We start from the raw sequence: 20,013 nt of genomic DNA on the forward strand, positions 1-20,013 counted from the left end.
CTCGCTCATCGTCGGCGGTGGGACAAGTGCCTAATGGTTTTATCCTTCGGAAAATAATTAGTGCTCGGGGTTAATATAAATAATATCCCCAACCCGCCGCCGGGAGGCCTTTGTAATGCTTAATAGAAATGAAGGCATTTACTACCGACCCGACAGGGATGGGAATTTGAAATTTTCAATAAATATTTGTTTTGGTTTTTGGTGAATACATTTTTATAACTACTTTTTCAAGTTAAGGTTGGTTTTTGAAGTCTTTTTTGTATTTTTTATTTCAACTCCAAATTTTTTTACTTTTACGGTCATCCCGTAAAACCCATATCGAAAATACAAACTGAAATATAGATGATTTTTTATTTGCAGGTGGTAGGACCAAGTGCAAGCTACCACCATCTTGCTCGCTAATCCTGCTGTGAACTGCTTGCACTGTTGTGTTTCGGCGTGGAGAGTACGTGGAGTCGGTGAAATTACTGGCACTTGAGGTATCCCATCTTAGGCCTCTACGTTGGCAACGCATCTGCAATACCCCTGGTATTGCAGATGTTTATGGGCGGTGGTGATCTCTTACCATCAGGAGACCCACTTGGTCGTTTGCTATCCAGTCGAATAAAAAAATAAAGGCACAGAAAAACCGGAAAAATAAGACCAGCGCTGGGAATCGAAGCCAGGTCCTCAGCATTCCCAGCATTCCGTGCCGCGTGCTATACGCTATACTATATATATATAGTTCAAATAATAAGAGAGAGGGAGAGAGAGAGAGGGGGGGGGGAGAGAGAGAGAGAGAGAGAGAGAGAGAGAGAGATTTACACATATTCGATACACATAAAAATACATTAGCAACAGCCGTACGTTTATCAATTTGACAGTTGACGCTAAATAATCATCATCCACAAGACGTCCACTGCTGGACAAAGGCTCCCCTTAGAACGCCACAATGAACGACAACTCGCCACTTGCATCCACCGGTTTCCCGCTACTCTCACGATGTCGTCAGTCCACCTGGTGGGAGGCCTGCACGCTTCGTCTTCCGGTTCGTGGTCGCCACTCGAGGACTTTTCTCCCCCAGCGGTTATCTGTTCTTCGAGCGATGTGGCCTGCCCATTGCCACTTCAACTTGCATATTTTTCCAGCTATGTCAGTGACTTTAGTTCTTCGACGAATTTCCGTATTCCGGATTCTATCGCGCTAAGAAACAGCAGCAGTTTTTGAATGGCAGTAGTTAATTATAAATAATCATAAAATTTATTGAATTAATTCCGGTACAAAATAACATAAAATACAATATTTCACTTAAATCCTATGTAACAGTGTGTCTGAACTAGGATAATTCCTGTATCTCAGGCTAAACGAGCTAACATTTACATACTAAAATAATCAGCAAGGAAAAACAAAGTAAAGTGTATAAATTAGTAGTATCTACGTAGAAGGAATACTAAATTAAACTAACAAAATTATAATATATTATCAGGTCGAACACAAATACTGTAGGTACGTCAGTGGATTTTTACTGGGTTAGAGTGTTGGTAGAAAAATTGAATTAACATAATATAGCATTTTTTGAAATAATCATGATTATTTGTTATTTGAGTGGAGCAACTCTAGCAAATAATAATAAATTGTCAGAAGTTATGGCTCAATAAGACAGGACAGCACTGATGAACTTGCAAGTAGATATCATCAAACCAACTGAATCGCAACTCACTGAGTAACTGTTTTCCAAATGAAATCTTAGTGCCGTCGCATTGCTGACAACGGAATTAATCATGAAACTTACGCAGTCTTCAGTATTACTAAAACTTCTTTAATTTTGAACGATTCCAAATCGTCTTTGTCACTTTTGATATAATATTTCACGTTCGCTTCTTCTGTTTTGCAATGGCGGCATAGCGATATGTATGCCCATTCATTATAATATAATATGCAAAACCAAGTTATATCTATCAACAGCACCGGGGCGTGGGACTGCGCGGCAAATTTGAACTGCCCAGAAAACCGGTCTACAAAGCGGAGCTACATTCCTTCCGGCTGAATGGTCGCGAGCAGAGCTCTACCTAATAACGTGTGTCTTAATTTAGTCCTTTTTATTTTCTACCGTCCATATTTCATTCTAAATACATCCCTCTTTTGATATTTTTTATTACCTATACGTTCGTGTGCCTTAAAATAATTTTTATTTATCTCTTTTGAGCCTCAGGAGGCGCACCTATAAATAAATAAGTTTATTTTTTTGCATAAGGGAACTGTACACAGCAGTGGAACGATGATTTTTTTCATATACTAACGTAATAGTCACGTAGTAGAGTGAAGAATTGGCGAGCGCAATCTCCGAGCTCGAGTTGCGCAGGGCAGTCTTCCTGGCCCGCGGTTTTTATTAAATCTTCGACAAACTCACCGCGTCCTTTCTCTTATTGTTAGTAGCAGTTATTGTTTTATTAAATTCATCAAACTTATCTCAATTTGTTAGAGACCAGCTAAGTAAATGACAAACGCTCAGACTCTGAGAAATGGCAAAAAGTTGCTACATAATACTGTAAGCGGTGGGACATGCGTTCGGTGGAGACGAGTCAAACAAAGCTCAATTTAGGATAACAACAACTATATTGTTACTTTAGTACAGTACATGTGATATCTATCTGACTACTCTAGACTGTGTTCGGGAAAACGTTCTACGAGCGTAAAAGCGTCAACTCAGATCGCAGTTATTACCAATCTATCGGAGCCGTTCCAGAGCATCCTACTAGCGTGGGAGCACCCTGATAGCGTCTACAATAAGTGCTATTTATGTGATCTCGGGCGGACAAACGTTAGCGTGATCTAACTTGACTGCTAGCGCCATCTCTGGGCACATACAGACACTACATAGGTGGTAACTAATTACGTTACAATACTAAATATCCGTTAGCTTAAGAGGTTTTCATCGATGTTTGACAAGTTTTGAATCGTATCTCCTACTTTTGCACTACAGTTAGAATTATAAATCAAACGGCTATCGGATCTCTAATCTTTTCTCCATTTTTGTTTACCGGATTTTGAAAAAAAATAATACTTAATTTTATACGATTTTTTTAAACATTGTCTGAAAAACACTTATTTCGTATCTCTATTGACTTGAAAGATCTAACATATACGAAATCTACATATCTGGGTTCGTCTTTGACGTCTCTAAAAACTGGTCGAGGCTTTTCATTTGAAACTAATTAACACAAAAGTTATGGCCAGAAAACCAGTTTTTTGGCCTAAAATTGTTCAACTTTGATGCCAAATATCTCGAAAACAAAGAATTTTGAAGTAAATATGGGATACTATATTGCTTAAAGCCGTTGTTGTTAATATAATAAGCTACAAAAGGAATTCAGATCGAAGGTCATTGGGGCATGGGATCCCATTAAGTATCTCAAAGTTTGTTAATTGTGTTTTGTTTCTTTTCTTTTGTACAATAAAGAGTTTACATACATACATACCTAATATGCGAGTGAAGCCGAGAGGAAGGACTAGTGTAACATAAATGATGTAGGAAGCAGTTGCAAAGCGATGTATTGTAGCCGATTCCGGGTAATTGGCGGAGGAGTAGTCAGAACAGAGATAGCGTGGAGTCGACGTTCAAATGTTATTAAAAGTTTGGACATGCCGTCTCGTTCTAAAAGGCCTGTGCAGGTAAATGATACGAGATGTAAGTACATTTTTTTAAACGTAATCCCACTAATATTATAAATGCGAAAGTTTGTAAGTCTGTTTGTTACTTGTTCACGTCTAAACCGGTGAATCCTGGTTGACTCCCGGGGAAGGACATAGGATAGTTCCCGCGGAGTAGCTATAAACGAATTCTACGTGGACGGAGTCGCGCGCAACAGCTAGTGTTATTATATTTATGTAAATATTTTCCAACTAGCTTATGCCCGCGGCTTCGCCCGCGTGGAATTCGGTTATCATGCGCTGTTCCCTCGGGAACTGTGCATTTTCAAGGATAAAAAGTAGCCTATGTCATTCTCTGGCCCATAAACTATCTCTATGCCAAAAATCACGTCGATCCGTGGCTCCGTTTCGACGTGAAAGACAAACAAACATACAAGCACACTAATATACAAACAAACCATCAGGAGACCCACTTGCTCGTTTGCCATCCAGTCGAATAAAAAAAAACTCGCATTTATAATATTAGTACTTATGGATCAGTCTTTTATTTTATTCGACTGGATGGCAAACGAGCAAGTGGGTCTCCTGAAGAGATCACCACCGCCCATAAACATCTGCAACACCACACACACACAAAATAAACATTGCAGATCCGTTGCCAACCCAGAGGCCTAAGATATACCTCATGTGCCAGTAATTTCACCGGCTGTCTTTCTCTCCACGCCGAAACACAACAGTGCAAGCACTGCTGCTTCACGGCAGGATTAGCGAGCAAGATGGTGGTAGCAATCCGGGCGGACCTTGCACAAGGTCCTACCACCTGCAGAAGTACCTACCACTAGTCTGAATAAATGTCTCGTTTTTTATTAACAGTCCCATTTTTATCGAAAATTGGGATATTTTTTTTGGAGCAACACCTCTCTACTCATTTCCTAAGCCATTACTGACTTGAGTAACACGCAGGGAAATGATATATACATATACGTATTGTTAGAGCACAATATGTGAGCGTTCGGAGAAAAAGGGCCAAGTTCTAACATTCTTACTTCATTTTGGTTGCGATATTTATCAACGCTAAAAGCTATCATAGTGTTACGACGGTGGGTTAGGTGCTAAGCTTTGATCGTGTTTTTCGACCCCTTGGAGACGTTTTCAGTAGGCTGGAATACTGTTTCAGGCCGTTTCAGAGGATGCTCTATCACATATTAGTTTATCAAAATTTCACCCAAGTTGCCGTTGTTTTCAGGCGCCTGAAACATGTTTTCAGTCCGTTTCAGGCCACCCTCTATCCGATGACGCCATAACCTGAAAACCCGTTTTCAGGCGTTTTCAGGACCCCTTATGGGCCTCTCAAGTACATTTCAGTATATGGCGAAATTTTCCATAGGAGTGAAAGAGATAGCACGATTAGAAAGAGACAGCTATACTGAGAACATTCGAGAAGGTGTGTGACAAGGATAGCCTATATGTGTGAGAGAAACAGACTGATGATCCTGTTTCCGGAATATTCTAGTAACTGTGTGAGAGAGATAGCACATGAAAGAGACAGACACTACTCGTTTCCGGAACATTCGAGATGTAGGTATGACGTCCTAGCTGGACTGTTCTCGAACTTTGTGGACCAATTCACGGGGGTATATAAGCCGGGTGAGGTTGCGGCGGAGGACAGTTTCGAATGCGATACTGAGCGATAAAACATCGAAGAGAATCAAAGCGACTTGTAAGTGAGTTTTAGAGTGCGAAATTACTGTGAACTGTTTTTTAAGTGTTTTGTAAAGTTAAGTAACATTGTGAAAATAAATCCTACTCTTATTCATCGGTGTTAAAAGTGCTTTTCAATCACGAACCCACCCACGAACGTAACAATAGCTAGCAAGAATATCGCTTGATAGTTTTTAAAAATAATATTTACTATTCAAGACTATTAAAAATTTACTATCATAAAATTCTGACTATTCATAATACAGTTCAAGCTACTCGATTGTGGAACTTAACCGATAGACTTAAGGCGCGCAAAGTCCTTAGTTATCGCCAAGTCTATGTAAGGGAGAACTATCTGTCATCTTCCGCATGTATGTTATAGTTACTCTAATTATGTGCTGCTGTGCATCTATCGACCTATACATTTTTTTTGAACATGGGCGTTTTAAAAAAAAGTGTACCCTCTTGTTTCAAAATGAATTAATTTTTTTCATAAAAAAAAATCTGAGTTAGTTTTGTGACGCTCATAGTGAGTGTGAAAAAAAGTTACAAAATGTATTTTTTTTCTGGAATACTGTAAAGAAATAAGTAGAACTGTACCAAAAACATAAAAAGCATAGCAGGCAATAGGCGTTCTCTTTACATAACATCACCACCTTACTCACAATCTCGTCTTTTTACACAACTTGGCTCCTCCGCTCTCCCGTGCTTCTTCCTCCGTTAATGCATATATTATTGAGATTACCCACCGCGAAAGGTTAAGGAAAACTCAGGTTTCCATTCATCTTACGTTACCTTATCTTATGTTATCCGTCCTTCATAATATGCCTCATAAATATTGAGCGTAAACTGTACCTAAATGGATTGCCCTTAGATCGAATAAGTGAAACCTGGGTAACTGGGACTTAAAGAGGTATTCCACTTACCCAGTGTCTCACATATCCAGGTATAAATAAATATCTGTCTCATTTACGGGGGATCCATTAATAGAGGGGTTATTTCAGGTAAAGAGGAGCAATTATTATATAAAATAACGAATTTTGTAAACATTATACATGAGTTATAAACAGTACAAAACTGTATAGAGGATGCGTCAATCAAAAATCTAAAAATTTTAGTTTGACTTTTGGAATTATCAGAGGTGTAAATTTATCAAATATGTTTTGGTCATCAATAAATGTTGATATTTGATAATAGCTGTGCAAAGATTCTAGTGCTATTTTCAAAATCGTGCTAAGTATATATTTTCAAAATGGAATAAAACTAGTGGTCATTCAGGCACCGTAAGCCAAGTGTGTAAACAAAACGGATATTATCTATAATAAAGTCCCAGTTAGAGAGGTAATAAATTGACGTTATCTCAGTTACAGAGGTCATTCATACCTATAAAATTAAAAAAACAGCAAAAGTACTCTTTATAATAAACTCACAGTAAAAGAGGTAAAATACACTCGTTTCAATTAAAGTGGTAATTATGATGGTAAAATCGAAAGAACTCATCCCAGATATAGAGGTTTGCTTTATCCCACTAATGGTGATTTTTCACCGGCAAGGCGAGACGAGACGAGGCGAGACGAGAATTGAAAATTGTATGCATTCTCGCGCGCCCGCCGCGAGCCACCGCGAGCCGCCGTGGACCGCCGCGGGCGCTGCCATACAAATTTCAATTCTCGTCTCGCCTTGTCTCGTCTCGCCTCGCCGGTGGAAAACCACCTTAACAGAGGTAATTCACTGCTAAAGTGTCGGGACCTCACCATGAGTTCCAGCTATGGAGGTTTCTCACTTATCCAGGTCCCACTTAACCAAGTTTTACTGTACAACTATATTGAATTCTCGACAGTGATATTAGAGAAAATGTCTCGATAATTGTATAAAATATAATAAATTAAATTAACCTTAAGTGATTCGGTTAACTAACCGTTAGAGGAGCGCCTCTCGATAACCAAATGGTTAGAAAACCTAACTATGACAAACAAACAAATAAGCAGACATGCAAACTTTCGCATTTATAATGTTAGTGGGAAAGGGCGTCTCCAGCCGGTGGCCCATGAGGGGGCAAGTTGAAAGTTGATAAGCAGAGCTGTAATGGCGATTATTAAAAATTATTTAAAATCCTTAAAATACTTCCTGTTCGACTAAAACATAAATACCTAGTAGCCATAAATAATCATAGCAATCTGGAGCGTAGTTTAGTATTGATCAACCATAGTCATAATACTAGGTCGATGTCCTCAGGTAAATATGAAGTGCCCCGAGTGACCAACTACTTCGGTGATAGAACATTAAACAAAAGACTACCGTATTTGTTTAACAGCTTACCTGATAACATCCGCCTGGAAACTGATAAAAATAAATTTAAAAAGATCCTTAAAATGTATTTAGTAGAAACTCTTCCATGAGACATAGTTGTAACCATAATTATAATAGTTTATGTAAGAATAAATTGTACATTACATTATTTTATATTTTTATAGAGACTGTATCCTGCAGACAAACTGTGTAAACAGTTTTGCAGGGCTATGTGCAAAAAAACTATGTAAAAAATAATGTCAAATATTAATACTTTTTCATTCATTCATTCACGAAGAATGAGAAATGTATGAATTGTAGGTAAAGTCGAGAGCACATGAAGCATTTCTCTTATAGTACGAGCCTTGATCGATCAAACAAGTCAAGTAAAAGACTTACCCCCTTATTCATAAAACTTAACAAGCCTATGTTAACTAACAAATGCTTTGTCCCTTTCTAACAAATACAAATGTCGAAGTGACAGATAAGGACAAACGAATTTTAGCGGCATTTTAACTAAAATAGGTTTGATTGTCGTTTATGAATAAGGGGGTAGGGCTTTGGTTTGGTTGCTGGCAACTTTTTTAGAAACCCCCTCCCTGTCCCCCCTTGGTGACGCCATTTATTAGTGGGTTAAGAGTGGCATGGTGTGAACTTCGTTAGGCATCCCGAAGAGTGAGAAAAACGTGGGTCCGATTGGTGTTTAGCAACAACTTTTGTCATACTTGTCATGTCGAACTTCACGTAAATTTAAGTTACGTTTCCACCAGATATGTGCGAGGCTGTGTTGCGAGGAATATGTTTTTCATGAACCAATAGAAACGCTTCGTTTACCTTTCCTCGCAGCACCACTCTGGTGGAAACAGGAGCGGAGAGGCGAAGTAAATGAAGCGTTCCTATTGGTTGATGATCATGAAAAACACACTCCTCAAAACACATCCCCGCACATCTCTGAAGCGCTAATACGAAATTCGAAGTTCGTATCGTACTGTCTCTCTTACTCTCGTATTAAATCAGTCTTAGGCAATCAAATGGTCTTTGTACAAGTATCTTAAAGTTTGTCAGTTGTATTTTGTTAATTTTCTTTTGTACAATAAAGAGTTTACATTACATACATACATACATACAAATGGGAAACAAGTTGTTACGGCGCCTTGTCGCTACGCACGCCTCTTCATGGCGGGCACGAAGCCGTCCAAGTGTCTTCCTCCAGTTCTTCCAACTCCAGCTGACACAAAGTACAGTCAGCAAGTAGTTTCCGCCGGCCTACAGACTAATGGTACAGCTGAAGGCCGAAAGAAACCCCTGCCGACCGTACATATACTTCTTCTATATCTTGGTGCCTTTCGTATTTCAGAATCCGTGCAATAACATCTATGTTTTCCTCAATTATTTATTCGTGATATTTAGTTTATACATATTCTTATTAAAGTCTGAAATAATTCATGATGATGATAATAAATAAGTAAAAGATTCATGAAATTAAAAAATAATTAATTAAAAGTAAAAGTAAAATAACTTATAACTAAACTATAACTAGAAAAAAAATGTAAAAGGATCCCCCCGCGGCATGGACCCAAAGATGCTGGCAGCATTTCCTCGCTGTATAGCAGTGCTGATACGTTGTGCGAGGAAGCTGCAGGCTCTTCGGTCCCCTGTGGTATCTGAAAGTCGTTTTGACAATTCTTTGTAGAGGATATTTGCGCTGGGCCCCCACAGACCTAAGGTCTCAACCCCGAATGGGACAAAGTTGTATTCAGGGCCGAGACCTTTGTATTTGTTTTCCTTTAGTTTTTCGGCCGCCTCTGCTGCTACACCAGCTTTATTAACTGTTCCGCGGACGTGGGAGGGAGCTAGTGTGTCTACGCAAGTAGCGTCCCACACCAGCACACGACCCAATTTCCACAAACAAAACCTAAAATATCTTATTATAATAGATTTCATGGCAGAGTCAGCAGTTAGGCAGTAAAAAAAAAAATCAAAATCAAAATCATTTATTCAGTAAATAGGCCGCAATGGGCACTTTTACACGTCATTTTTAAAACTACCAGCGCTTTCGGAAAGACCATCATTGCCAAGAAGAATGCGCCGCAAGAAACTTGGCAGAAAGTAATTTTTTCAACATAAAATAATTACAAATAAAATACTTAAAACTACAGTATACAATGAAATAAAAGAAAATACAAAATTAATAATAATATAATACAGGGATGTATGGGGTCCCTTAGTTACAAAAACTAAACTCTAACTATAATCTACGTTCAGTGGAAGTGTTAGACTGCTTCACCGTCATAAATTAAAAATATATAATTATAATAATAATAATTTATTCTGAAATTTACATTTCAGGTCAAGTAACCATTAAACTTTTGGATTCCGAAGCAAGCTCACGTCTGCCGCCCCCAAAGTTAGCTCACACGAACTCATGTCATGCTCTGAAAGCAGAGCGGTACCGAGTGCATGGTATTGCTTCCGTTCCCATAAGCTCTTTATGGGATCGTCTTGGGAGCTTCTAGTACTTAACTACCGCCTAATGCCCGATTATTTTGTTTGTCGTATGCCGGACGAGTTGGCCCTTCTCTTCACGTGGGCGCCGAAAGAAACCGGCTGAGGGATACCAGAAGGTTAGCAGCGTCTTCTTGGCTACCTTTACATCTTATACTGCGCTCACCAACCCGCCTGCCATGAGTGGCGAGTATTGGCAACCTCTCTAATGTGGCCTATGAGTGAAGCCTATGTCCAACAGTGGACGTCCTACGGCTTGTTATTAAAAAGAAGAGAGAGATATCACCATCACAAAATACACACATACACACTGCAAATTAACCAAAAAATTTCCATGAAGTCACACATGATTCTATCAGCCAAATAAGTATGTTCAAACCAGTTACTATCAAATGAATATGTCGCTAAACGAACTTTCAAGTTGACAGACACGTCCATTGGCAGTTATTGGTTTTGAATATGCAAACGATTATCAACTCTAGGGTGGTAACCACATATTTGGCTGATGGTACATATTAAACAATTTTGTGTGTCCCTGCGAAAGCGAAACGGCCGCTGACTCAGCATTATGCTGAGGCATTAGACGCCTCTGGCCTAATTTCCTTCAGAACCTTCTGTGACTTACGGAACGATACACAAATATTAAAAACAAACACTTAGGTACAGATCGTAATAAAATAAAGAAATAAAAATAGAGTTTAATATTAGTAACAAGAATAAATTACGACAAAGAATAAGCAAAAAGTGAAAAATAAACTGTTTAAAAAAACAACTGCATATCAATGAGGAAGGCATGTGAAAGCGGTGGTCAGGGAACGTATTTTTGGAGCGTTAATAAATAATCCCTGCTTGAATGTAGCATATTATGGTGATGAGATGAAGATAACTTACTTGAGTCCTGCTACAATCTCCATTGCCCCGTTGAAGTTGCCAATGTTCCAGCAGGTCAGGGCTACTCGCAGCACGCAGGCCAACGCCGCCTTCCGATCCTCGGCTGCCTGGGAGAGGACCAGCTCTGTCACCCAAGCTGACACCTGTGGACAAGGAGTTTATCGTTTAGTTTATTTATATAAGTCCACCTCACGCTGTAAGCACACACATAAATTACACAAATTCACCTATCATCACCACCACACTATACTGACGCGTTCCGAACGCAACCAGAGCTCATCTTAAAGGTCACAGCTTATTAGAGCCACCCGGCACCCGACCAGCACCGCCTCGACTTTTAGCGTCCACTCGTCGACAGGTTGTTTCTTGCTGACTGTACTTTTCGGTGACTGTACTTGCATTGTCATCCAAACTGCGTTTCCGTAGCAAATTTCAAGTCACTGCCATTAACTGTTGAGGAGTACCGTCCTGTGGAGACGGTCCTGGCCAGACTATCAGGATGTCACTATCAGATTATTGTATTGTCATTGTCACTAGATTTATTATAGGTATTCCAAGCTTCAAGAAAATACGACTACAGGAAGTGGATCAAATTTAGCTTCCAAAATTTGACATAAACAAACAAATAAATAAAGAAACAAACAGGGCAAGCTAAAGAAAAGCTTGTAACTAAATAAAATCAGGTAAAAACTCACAATTTGGCGCCAAAAATCTGCCATTTTGATTTTTCAAGAATTTCATGTTCCCTATCGCATTATCAAAAGGAATCCAATGACGTCTCATTCATCAAAATCCATTCAGCCGTTGAGTAGTTATTTTTTTTTATAAAATGAAAAATTTTATACGTCGAATTATTAAGTTTCATCAATACAATTTATTATACAATTAAATTCAGCCGAAGCAATCAGTTACGAGAGGACAAATAGGAATAGACATACATACATACATCATTCCAGCCTATATACGTCCCACTGCAGGGCACAGGCCTCCTCTCGGAAAGAGAGGGCTTAGGCAGTAGTTCCCACGCGGGCCCAGCGCGGATTGGGAACTTCACACACACCGTTGAATTGCTTCGCAGGTTTGTTGTGCAGGTTTCCTCACGATGTTTTCCTTCACCGTAAAGCTCGTGGTAAATTTCAAATGTAATACATACATACATTAACATATAATATTATACGGATCAAACACATAACCCTCCTTCCTCGGAATAGATTGATCACAAATCCAAATATGTTTTAAATGCTTAGTAAAATAGAAATCGAATTACATTTTCTAACCGATTGAACCAAACTTTTGGGACGCGGATTATCTCGAACGACACGTTCGGGCCCGGGGGCTATCGAACGAAGTGATAGTATTTGCATTTTATTATGAATAGACGGATTACATGAGGCCCCGTAGGATAGGATAGGATGGGGGGAGCATTAGGACATATAATAGATACAGTTTGGTCAATATTGTCACGAATAATTTAACGCAAACTTTTTTTGGCAACCCTAATAATCACCCCGACAAGCAGTAATGTATAGGCTGACCAGGAATGTATTAAAAAACCTGACGCGAGGGCAGCACTTCTACGTTTTATATTGCAACATTCTTTACACTTACTATACGATACCTACCAGTCATATTGACGTTGTTGGTGGTGTTATAAAGGAATATTTTCTAATTCCTCAGACTTTTTCTATGACAAATACTTTTATAACTGAAACCGCGGGGTATGCCTAGTATAGAATAAACGGACATAGCTTAACAAAGTGACTGCTCTTCTATACGGCCCTCTGAAGGGTTGGGGCCTCACGGACAGTAAGGCACTTGTCTCACCGCCAGCGAGGAAACGATTGGCTATCGACTATTTTCTCGCTCAAGAAACGAACAAAAGATATAAGATCCTGTGTGAATAAAAGAGACACATATATTAATAGTTGATCGCTGGCTGTTCACACTGTCGGCGAGAACTCGTCCTTACATCTTTTGTCGCAGCAACAAGAGCTATAAAACTCGCTGAGCTATAGATACTCGCTCAGCGATGTCAGCTTGGCGGCCGCCCCGCACGAGCAAGTCGAGTGGAGCGAGTAATCGCCCGTCGCACTCGAACACTCGCTTACAGCCAGCTACAAAACTACACTCGCTCCTCGCTGCCCACTCGTTTTTAGTTACTCGCTCTACTCGCTTCTCGCTCATCGTCGGCGGTGGGACAAGTGCCTAATGCCTCTCGTAAGAGAACCGTAGATACCACAATATTCGTACGAGTAGATACGGGAATTGGCTAGTTTTCTGATTTTTTTCTTAGTTTTCTAATTCAGTAATGGGCGATGGATGAAACTTTTAAAAGTGGCTGATTTTTTTTTTGTCTGAAGATATATCTGACACAAGCGTGCATAAATATCTGATACGACTCTATTTCTAGGGCCGGAAGGACGTGCCAGATATTTCTGCACGCTCCGTTGTGGCAGGTATTAATGCTGGTGACTGTAAGAAATAATTATTAAAATAAAATAGTTTTTATTCCCGCCAAAATGAACTACTACGGCTGAATACGGTTTTTGTCTTGGCCCTCATGAACGAATGAAAAAAAAACCTAACGTCAATGTCAAATAGTTTACATTCGTCATAACCTTGCCCTATCTATACCTACTACGAAGTGCTAAACTCGAACTTCGTTTGTTGCCGTCCCGCTGAAGCTTATGTCATTTAATACGCGAGTGAAAGGGACGGTGCTATACGAACTTCGAATTCGTAGTAGGCCCTCTGTTCCGCATGTTAGCAGTTTTCATGTTTTTAAAATATATAGATATATATACATAGATAAAAAAACAGCCACTTTTAAAAATTTCATTCCATTCCCGAATAAGTCGCAATTATACGGCACCAAGCATTTCAGTAACATATTTTATGTCCAAAATAAAATTATATTATTATTGAATTTAAGATTAATAAGTTTTCATATACTTGTACTTGTACTTGTGTTGCTTAGTACCCATAACACAAGCTTTGCTAAGCTTACTTAGGGACTAGGTCAATTGGTGTGAATTGTCCCGTGATATTTATTTATTTACTTGTATGAAACTTGAATTTTCTATTTCAGTTTGATAATTAATGTAATGTAGGGTGACAACAGTCACATGTAAAAACATGTATCTATGCGAACCACTCAAAAATATGTTACCACGGCCTTATTGCGTCGGAATGAGAGTCTGTGGTACATATTTATGAAGGGTTAGACAAGCCCATATTTTTGCACTTGACTGTACTTATTCAGTGATTATTGGCTTTAAGAATATCATTAAGTAGGTAATTAATTGAATAATCAGTTAAAGAGACCGTGATACTTCAAATCGAGTCAAAATCAAATTGTCTTTATTGCGGTTATGGGTAATAAAGTGGACAGACAGCAATACTTAAAGAAACGCCATTACCTGCTGCTCTAGAGGCGAACAATATTCTTGCTTGTTGGCTTCATCTAGGTATTGAATTAAGAATAAGAATAAGAAATCTTTATTTTGCACTTATTTTGCATAAGTAAAAAGTAAAAACATGTTCATGCTAAGATGAAAAAGAGAAAAATGAATTAAATAAAAATACAAAATGCGAAAAGTCCACTCAGCACTTGTCGGGTCACTAGAGGTGGCTCGACGCTGAATTCGATTTAGGCTGATTATTAATATTTTTAACTCCAGATCATTGTAAATCATCGTGTACCAATCGTGTACCAATATCGATGGAGAAATAGAAATAGAAATAAACTTTATTGTATAAATGAGTACACAATGGGGTGGTTACAAAAGGTAACTAAATCCACTTCGGTCATACAATATGAAAACTTATTTAATAATTCATCTTAAACTTATATAATTATTTACGCGCATGTATAATTAAAGCAATGAGCAAAAAATTATTTTGAATCATAAAAGGTTTTATTAAAAGCCAATTTTTAAGTGTAAACTTGAACTTTTTACCCGCTACTTTTTTTATTTCAACCGGCAGTTTATACAATATACGCATAGCGGCAAAATAAGCACTTTAGTGATAATAAAATGTGAATAGAATTTGGGATATGTACTAGCCGGTCCGTCTGTCCGCGCCTTTAACTTTAAGCGCATCGAATACTATAATTTTATTATCGAAGACCTTTCTTGCCCGAGGGTCGAGAGCCGGCCGACCTTTCCGACATTGATGACCATTTGGAAATTATATTAACGTATCTACTGTAATAATAAGTTGGAATATAACGGCATTTTTAAGCTTAGCTAAAAACTGGGTAGTTCCCTAAGTAAAAGAAAAGGTAGTTTGCTGGGTAAAAAAGCAATAGGGTAGTTTGCTGGGTAAAAAGGCAATTGGGTAGTTTGTTGGGTAAAAAATAAAATATTTTATTTAGTCTGTCAGTTAAATTATCAGAAAATATTTGACACGTATTATTTCTTTGGTCAATCAAGGAAAAAATGAGAAAGATGAAGGACATCAAAGTTCTGGAGCGGCCTGTGACGTCACGCAGTGCTAGTGTATCAAGGTATGACGTCACGCGGAACTTTAATTGACTATCCATACTAATAATATAAATGCGAAAGTTTGTTTGTATGTTTGTCCGTCTTTCACGTCGAAACGGAGCGACAGATCGACGTGATTTTTGGCATAAAATGCACAGTTCGCGAGCGAACCGCGCGTGATAAACGAATTCCACGACAAAGCCGCAGGCAAAAGCTAGACAGTAAATGTCAAACTTATTCACAAATCGTGGATTAAAAAGACGTGGGAGGTTCTTAGATAACAATGTAATAAGTGGTATTTAACATAATCTCATTAAATGTGGGCGTATCGCTTGCATCCATTATGCCCTTAGAGCATCAAACCTACCGGAGCATCCAATGACGCCTAAGCTCTGCCACATTATATGATCATAGAATCCTACTCATATTATGAATGTGAAAATTATAATAATAATATAATTATGATTATTATTATGTTTTATATTTTGTATAATATTGTTACTTAGGGTTTACACATATGCATTTATATTTATTCAAATGTTTTGCTCTTTTTGTCGATCCTTATTTTTTTATTGCTCTTCTCTACCACTCAAAGGTTGACTGGCAGAGATCCCTTCAGGGATAAGTCCGCCTTTGTACTTAGCACTTTATTTTTTGTATAACATTTTTAGGGTTCCGGAGCCAAAATGGCAAAAAGGGAACCCTTATAGTTTCGCCATGTCTGTCTGTCTGTCCGTCCGTCTGCGGCTTTGCTCGGGGACTATAAATGCTAGAAAGCTGTTATTTTGCACGGATATATATGTAAACTATGCCGACATAATGGTACAATAAAAAAATTAAAAAAAATTTTTTTAGGGTACCTCCCATAGACGTAAAGTGGGGGTGTTTTTTTTTTCTTATCCAACCCTATAGTGTGGAGTATCGTTGAATAGGTCTTTTAAAACCATCAGGGGTTTGCTAAGACGATTTTCCGATTCAGTGATGTGTTTTAGAAATATTCAACTTTAAAGTGCATATTTTCATTAAAATCGAGCGTCCCCCCCCTCCTCTAAAATCTAAACCGGTGGGTCGAAATGCAAATGACGCCTCCATTTGGTTTAATGCTCTAAGATATGACGTACATGATCTGTGCAAATAATAAACGCCCACGTGGTCTAGAGGACGAAGGGATATTATTATATTATATTGCTTTTGACCTAATTGTATCGATGTCGGTAAGTTTATACATTAAAGCTAAGTCTTATCTTCATCATCATCATCACCCCAGCATATATACGCTTGGTTAAGTACTTTAGAGGGAATATGTTAGGGAAGGGGTTAGAGGGCTGACTATGAAGCTTGAGGTCCCAAGTTCGATACCCGGTTGAATATTTACAAAACAATACAATACAATACAAATATTATTTATTGTGCACAATTGTATTGTTTTTTTTTATTCAACTTGATGGCAAACGAGCAAGTGGGTCTCCTGATGGTAAGAGATCACCACCGCCCATAAACATCTGCGATGCCAGGGGTATTGCAGATGCGTTGCCAACCTAGAGGCCTAAGATGGGATACCTCAAGTGCCAGTAATTTCACCGGATGTCTTACTCTCCACGCCGAAACACAACAGTGCAAGCACTGCCGCTTCACGGCAGGATTAGCGAGCCAGATGGTGGTAGCAATCCGGGCGGACCTTGCACAAGGTCCTACCACCTGCAAATTTTTATGTACACCTACTTATTTAAGCTTTCTCGAGCCTTGGCTACTTTTAATATACTCCGAAGTGGTTTTATTTTACACCTTGTAATCTAAGATGGCGTTGCCGGCCTGTCATCAAGTGAGGAACAAAAATGAACTTAATTACAAACGTAATTAGATAGAGCTCAAATAACGGTAGGGAGAGACTCGTGTCGATAGAGAAATATCGATAATCAGAGAGCAGAATTTTCATGGCATTTTTTGACTTGTAGTGAGTTCTCACTTATCGACTTCCGATATACATATTATATAAATACACAACATAGGTACTAAAGAAGATTAAAAGTAGAGGTAAACAATAGGCGGGCTTAAGTGAAAGAGCGATCTCTTCAATTAACTTTCGAGCAGTTAAAATGTGAAATAGACATAAAGTATGCAATTATCAATGACTGGATAACAATTCCTGAGTTTTTTTTCATTTCAATGTTGAAATTATTCTGTTGTAATGTTTGTTAACAAGTGGTTATGTCTCTATAAAAGAAAAAGATTTTTTTTTAAATATTTTCCGGCTTTAAACTACTTCTTTTACAGTCAAATAAAAAAAAAATTGCCTATCGATGAACGATGCTAAGCCAGCATTATTATTATCATTATTACATTTTACAATAAATTATATAAGTTCTAAAACAGTATAAGTAGTCAAGCTAGATCCATTTATTAGTTAGTAACTAATATAACCTTCAAATAAAAATACCGTACTAATAATATATATTTTTTTGTAAATTTTAAAGAATTAAACAGTTTTTTTTTTAATTTTAATGACAATCACAAACAGCAAAAAAAGAATTAAATACATTGATGCAGGCCTTCTGATTCATGAGTCATTCATGAGTTCATTTTTATTTTTATTGGTCATTTATATAGCCCACATTCAATAAAAGGTATTTATTGCCAAATATATGGCATAAACAAATAGACACAGTTCATCTTATGGCCCCCTTAAGATAAAAAGGACATCATTTTTTTATAGATACGTTGCCTTCCTTATTGGTAATACAATACTACGTAAGACAGAACAGCCAGAAAGGACAGCTGACTGCTACGAAACTCGAAACTCGAACTTCATATGTTGCCATCCCGCTGACGCTTATACTATTTAATACGAGAGCGAGAGGGACGGTGCGATACGATCTTTAATTCTAGCATGGTGCGGGTGACACTTGACGCGCCGTTTCGTTTTACTCAAAAAAAGCTGCTGCGTTCTAAATATATGGAAGTATATTTCAGTTGTAGCCTGAATATGACTGGCGTTAAATATTTAAACATAAAGAACTATGTTGTACGTAATAAATTTAACCTATAAGAATTTTACAATCAATTAATAAAATTCAAAGCACATTAAGTGAAGAAACGTAATATGCATGTAACGTAACACCAGATACTCGTTTAGTGATGGGACCTAATGGATCTTGAGTTATATCGGTACTTATTAATTGGTAAGAACGGTCATTCTTGCAAACTCCGTTAAGCCTTTACTTAAGTGGCAAGTTCCAACCTAGAATATTCTCATCAAAATTAAAGTAATAATCGGATTAATGATGACATTAATTATGATTCAGATTTTAAATTATTGGTTTTATCGACTCAAGTTTCGACACTTTTACTCTCTAGTCTGTGATATTGACAGCTGTCACCCGCACCATGCTTCAATGAAAGCACTGTAAGTATAGGAAAATCTTCGCTAATACTACTAAAGCTATAACTAATGCATAAATGGTTTTCCATCGGTAAAAGTCAGATCTTAAAATCCAATATTTCTTTTTAAATCGGCCAAGTGCGAGTCGAACTCGCGCACGTAGGGTTCCGTACCATTCTCTAGACAACATTAGACATAAGCGAAAAAACGGCAAAAAAATCTAGTTTGTTGTACAGCCCCCCTTAAATATTTAGTTTATTTTTATCGAAAATACAAAGTGAGACATGGATGCACAGAAAAACCAGAAAAAGAGACCAGCACTGGGGTTTGGGAAAAAACCAACCATAATTTGATTGCTTAGTAGCGACATCTCTTGTCTGGGTGAGCGGTTGGTTCCGAAAGAGTGTGACGTCTGTCAACGCTACATAGATGTCGCTAGTGCTGCTGCTTAAGTAGCAAAGTAGGAATAAGCAACCTGAGATATGTATGCACAGGAAAAATTCGTGTCTAGATTCCTGTCCAGCAGTGGTGTAGGGGTTATAGCACGCAGCATGGATTGCTGAGGACCTGGGTTCGATTCCCAGTGCTGGTCTCTTTTTCTGGTTTTTCTGTGCAACCATGTCTCAGTTTGTATTTTCGATATGGTTTCACGGGATACCCGTAAAAGTAACAAATTTGGAGTTAAAATAAAAAATACAAAAAGACCCCAAAAAACCAATCATAGTTTATTTTTATTTAATTATTTCTTTTTAAAGTGATTATACAACTAAAGATTCTGTGAATATTTCAAGCGACTATTTCTATCATCTGTTGCCGTTATTAATATCAAGCAAAAAACAACAAAACAATCACTTTTGTTATATGAGAGCTCCATCAAATATTTATTTTATTCTGTTGTTATAGCGAATAATTTGTGAAATATTCAGGTGTCTAACTATTACGACTCAAGAGATAGAGCTCTGTGACAGACGGACGGACAGACAGACAGATAGCGGAGTCTATTACTGAGACTTGGCACCCTTTGGGTACGGAACCCCTAAAAAGGGATAGAATGGAAACGAAAATAGCATTATTTTTGGATTCAGACTCGAATAGTTCTCGAGTGGAGACCGCGGATTGGCAAACGCAGCG

The 20,013-nt window shown here is 38.1% G+C and overlaps 1 protein-coding gene across 1 annotated transcript in view; it reads right to left on the reverse strand.

Annotated features, from left to right (window-relative positions):
- Positions 1-20,013, reverse strand: part of LOC141443095 (1-phosphatidylinositol 4,5-bisphosphate phosphodiesterase epsilon-1-like) — a 392,276-nt gene that overhangs the window by 133,667 nt on the left and 238,596 nt on the right. Inside the window, 1 exon segment of the mRNA XM_074108307.1 lies at positions 11,017-11,159. Coding sequence (XP_073964408.1) covers positions 11,017-11,159 — 143 coding nt within the window.

The sequence above is a fragment of the Choristoneura fumiferana genome, chromosome 26, assembly GCF_025370935.1.
Source record: "Choristoneura fumiferana chromosome 26, NRCan_CFum_1, whole genome shotgun sequence".
Lineage (NCBI taxonomy): Eukaryota > Metazoa > Arthropoda > Insecta > Lepidoptera > Tortricidae > Choristoneura > Choristoneura fumiferana.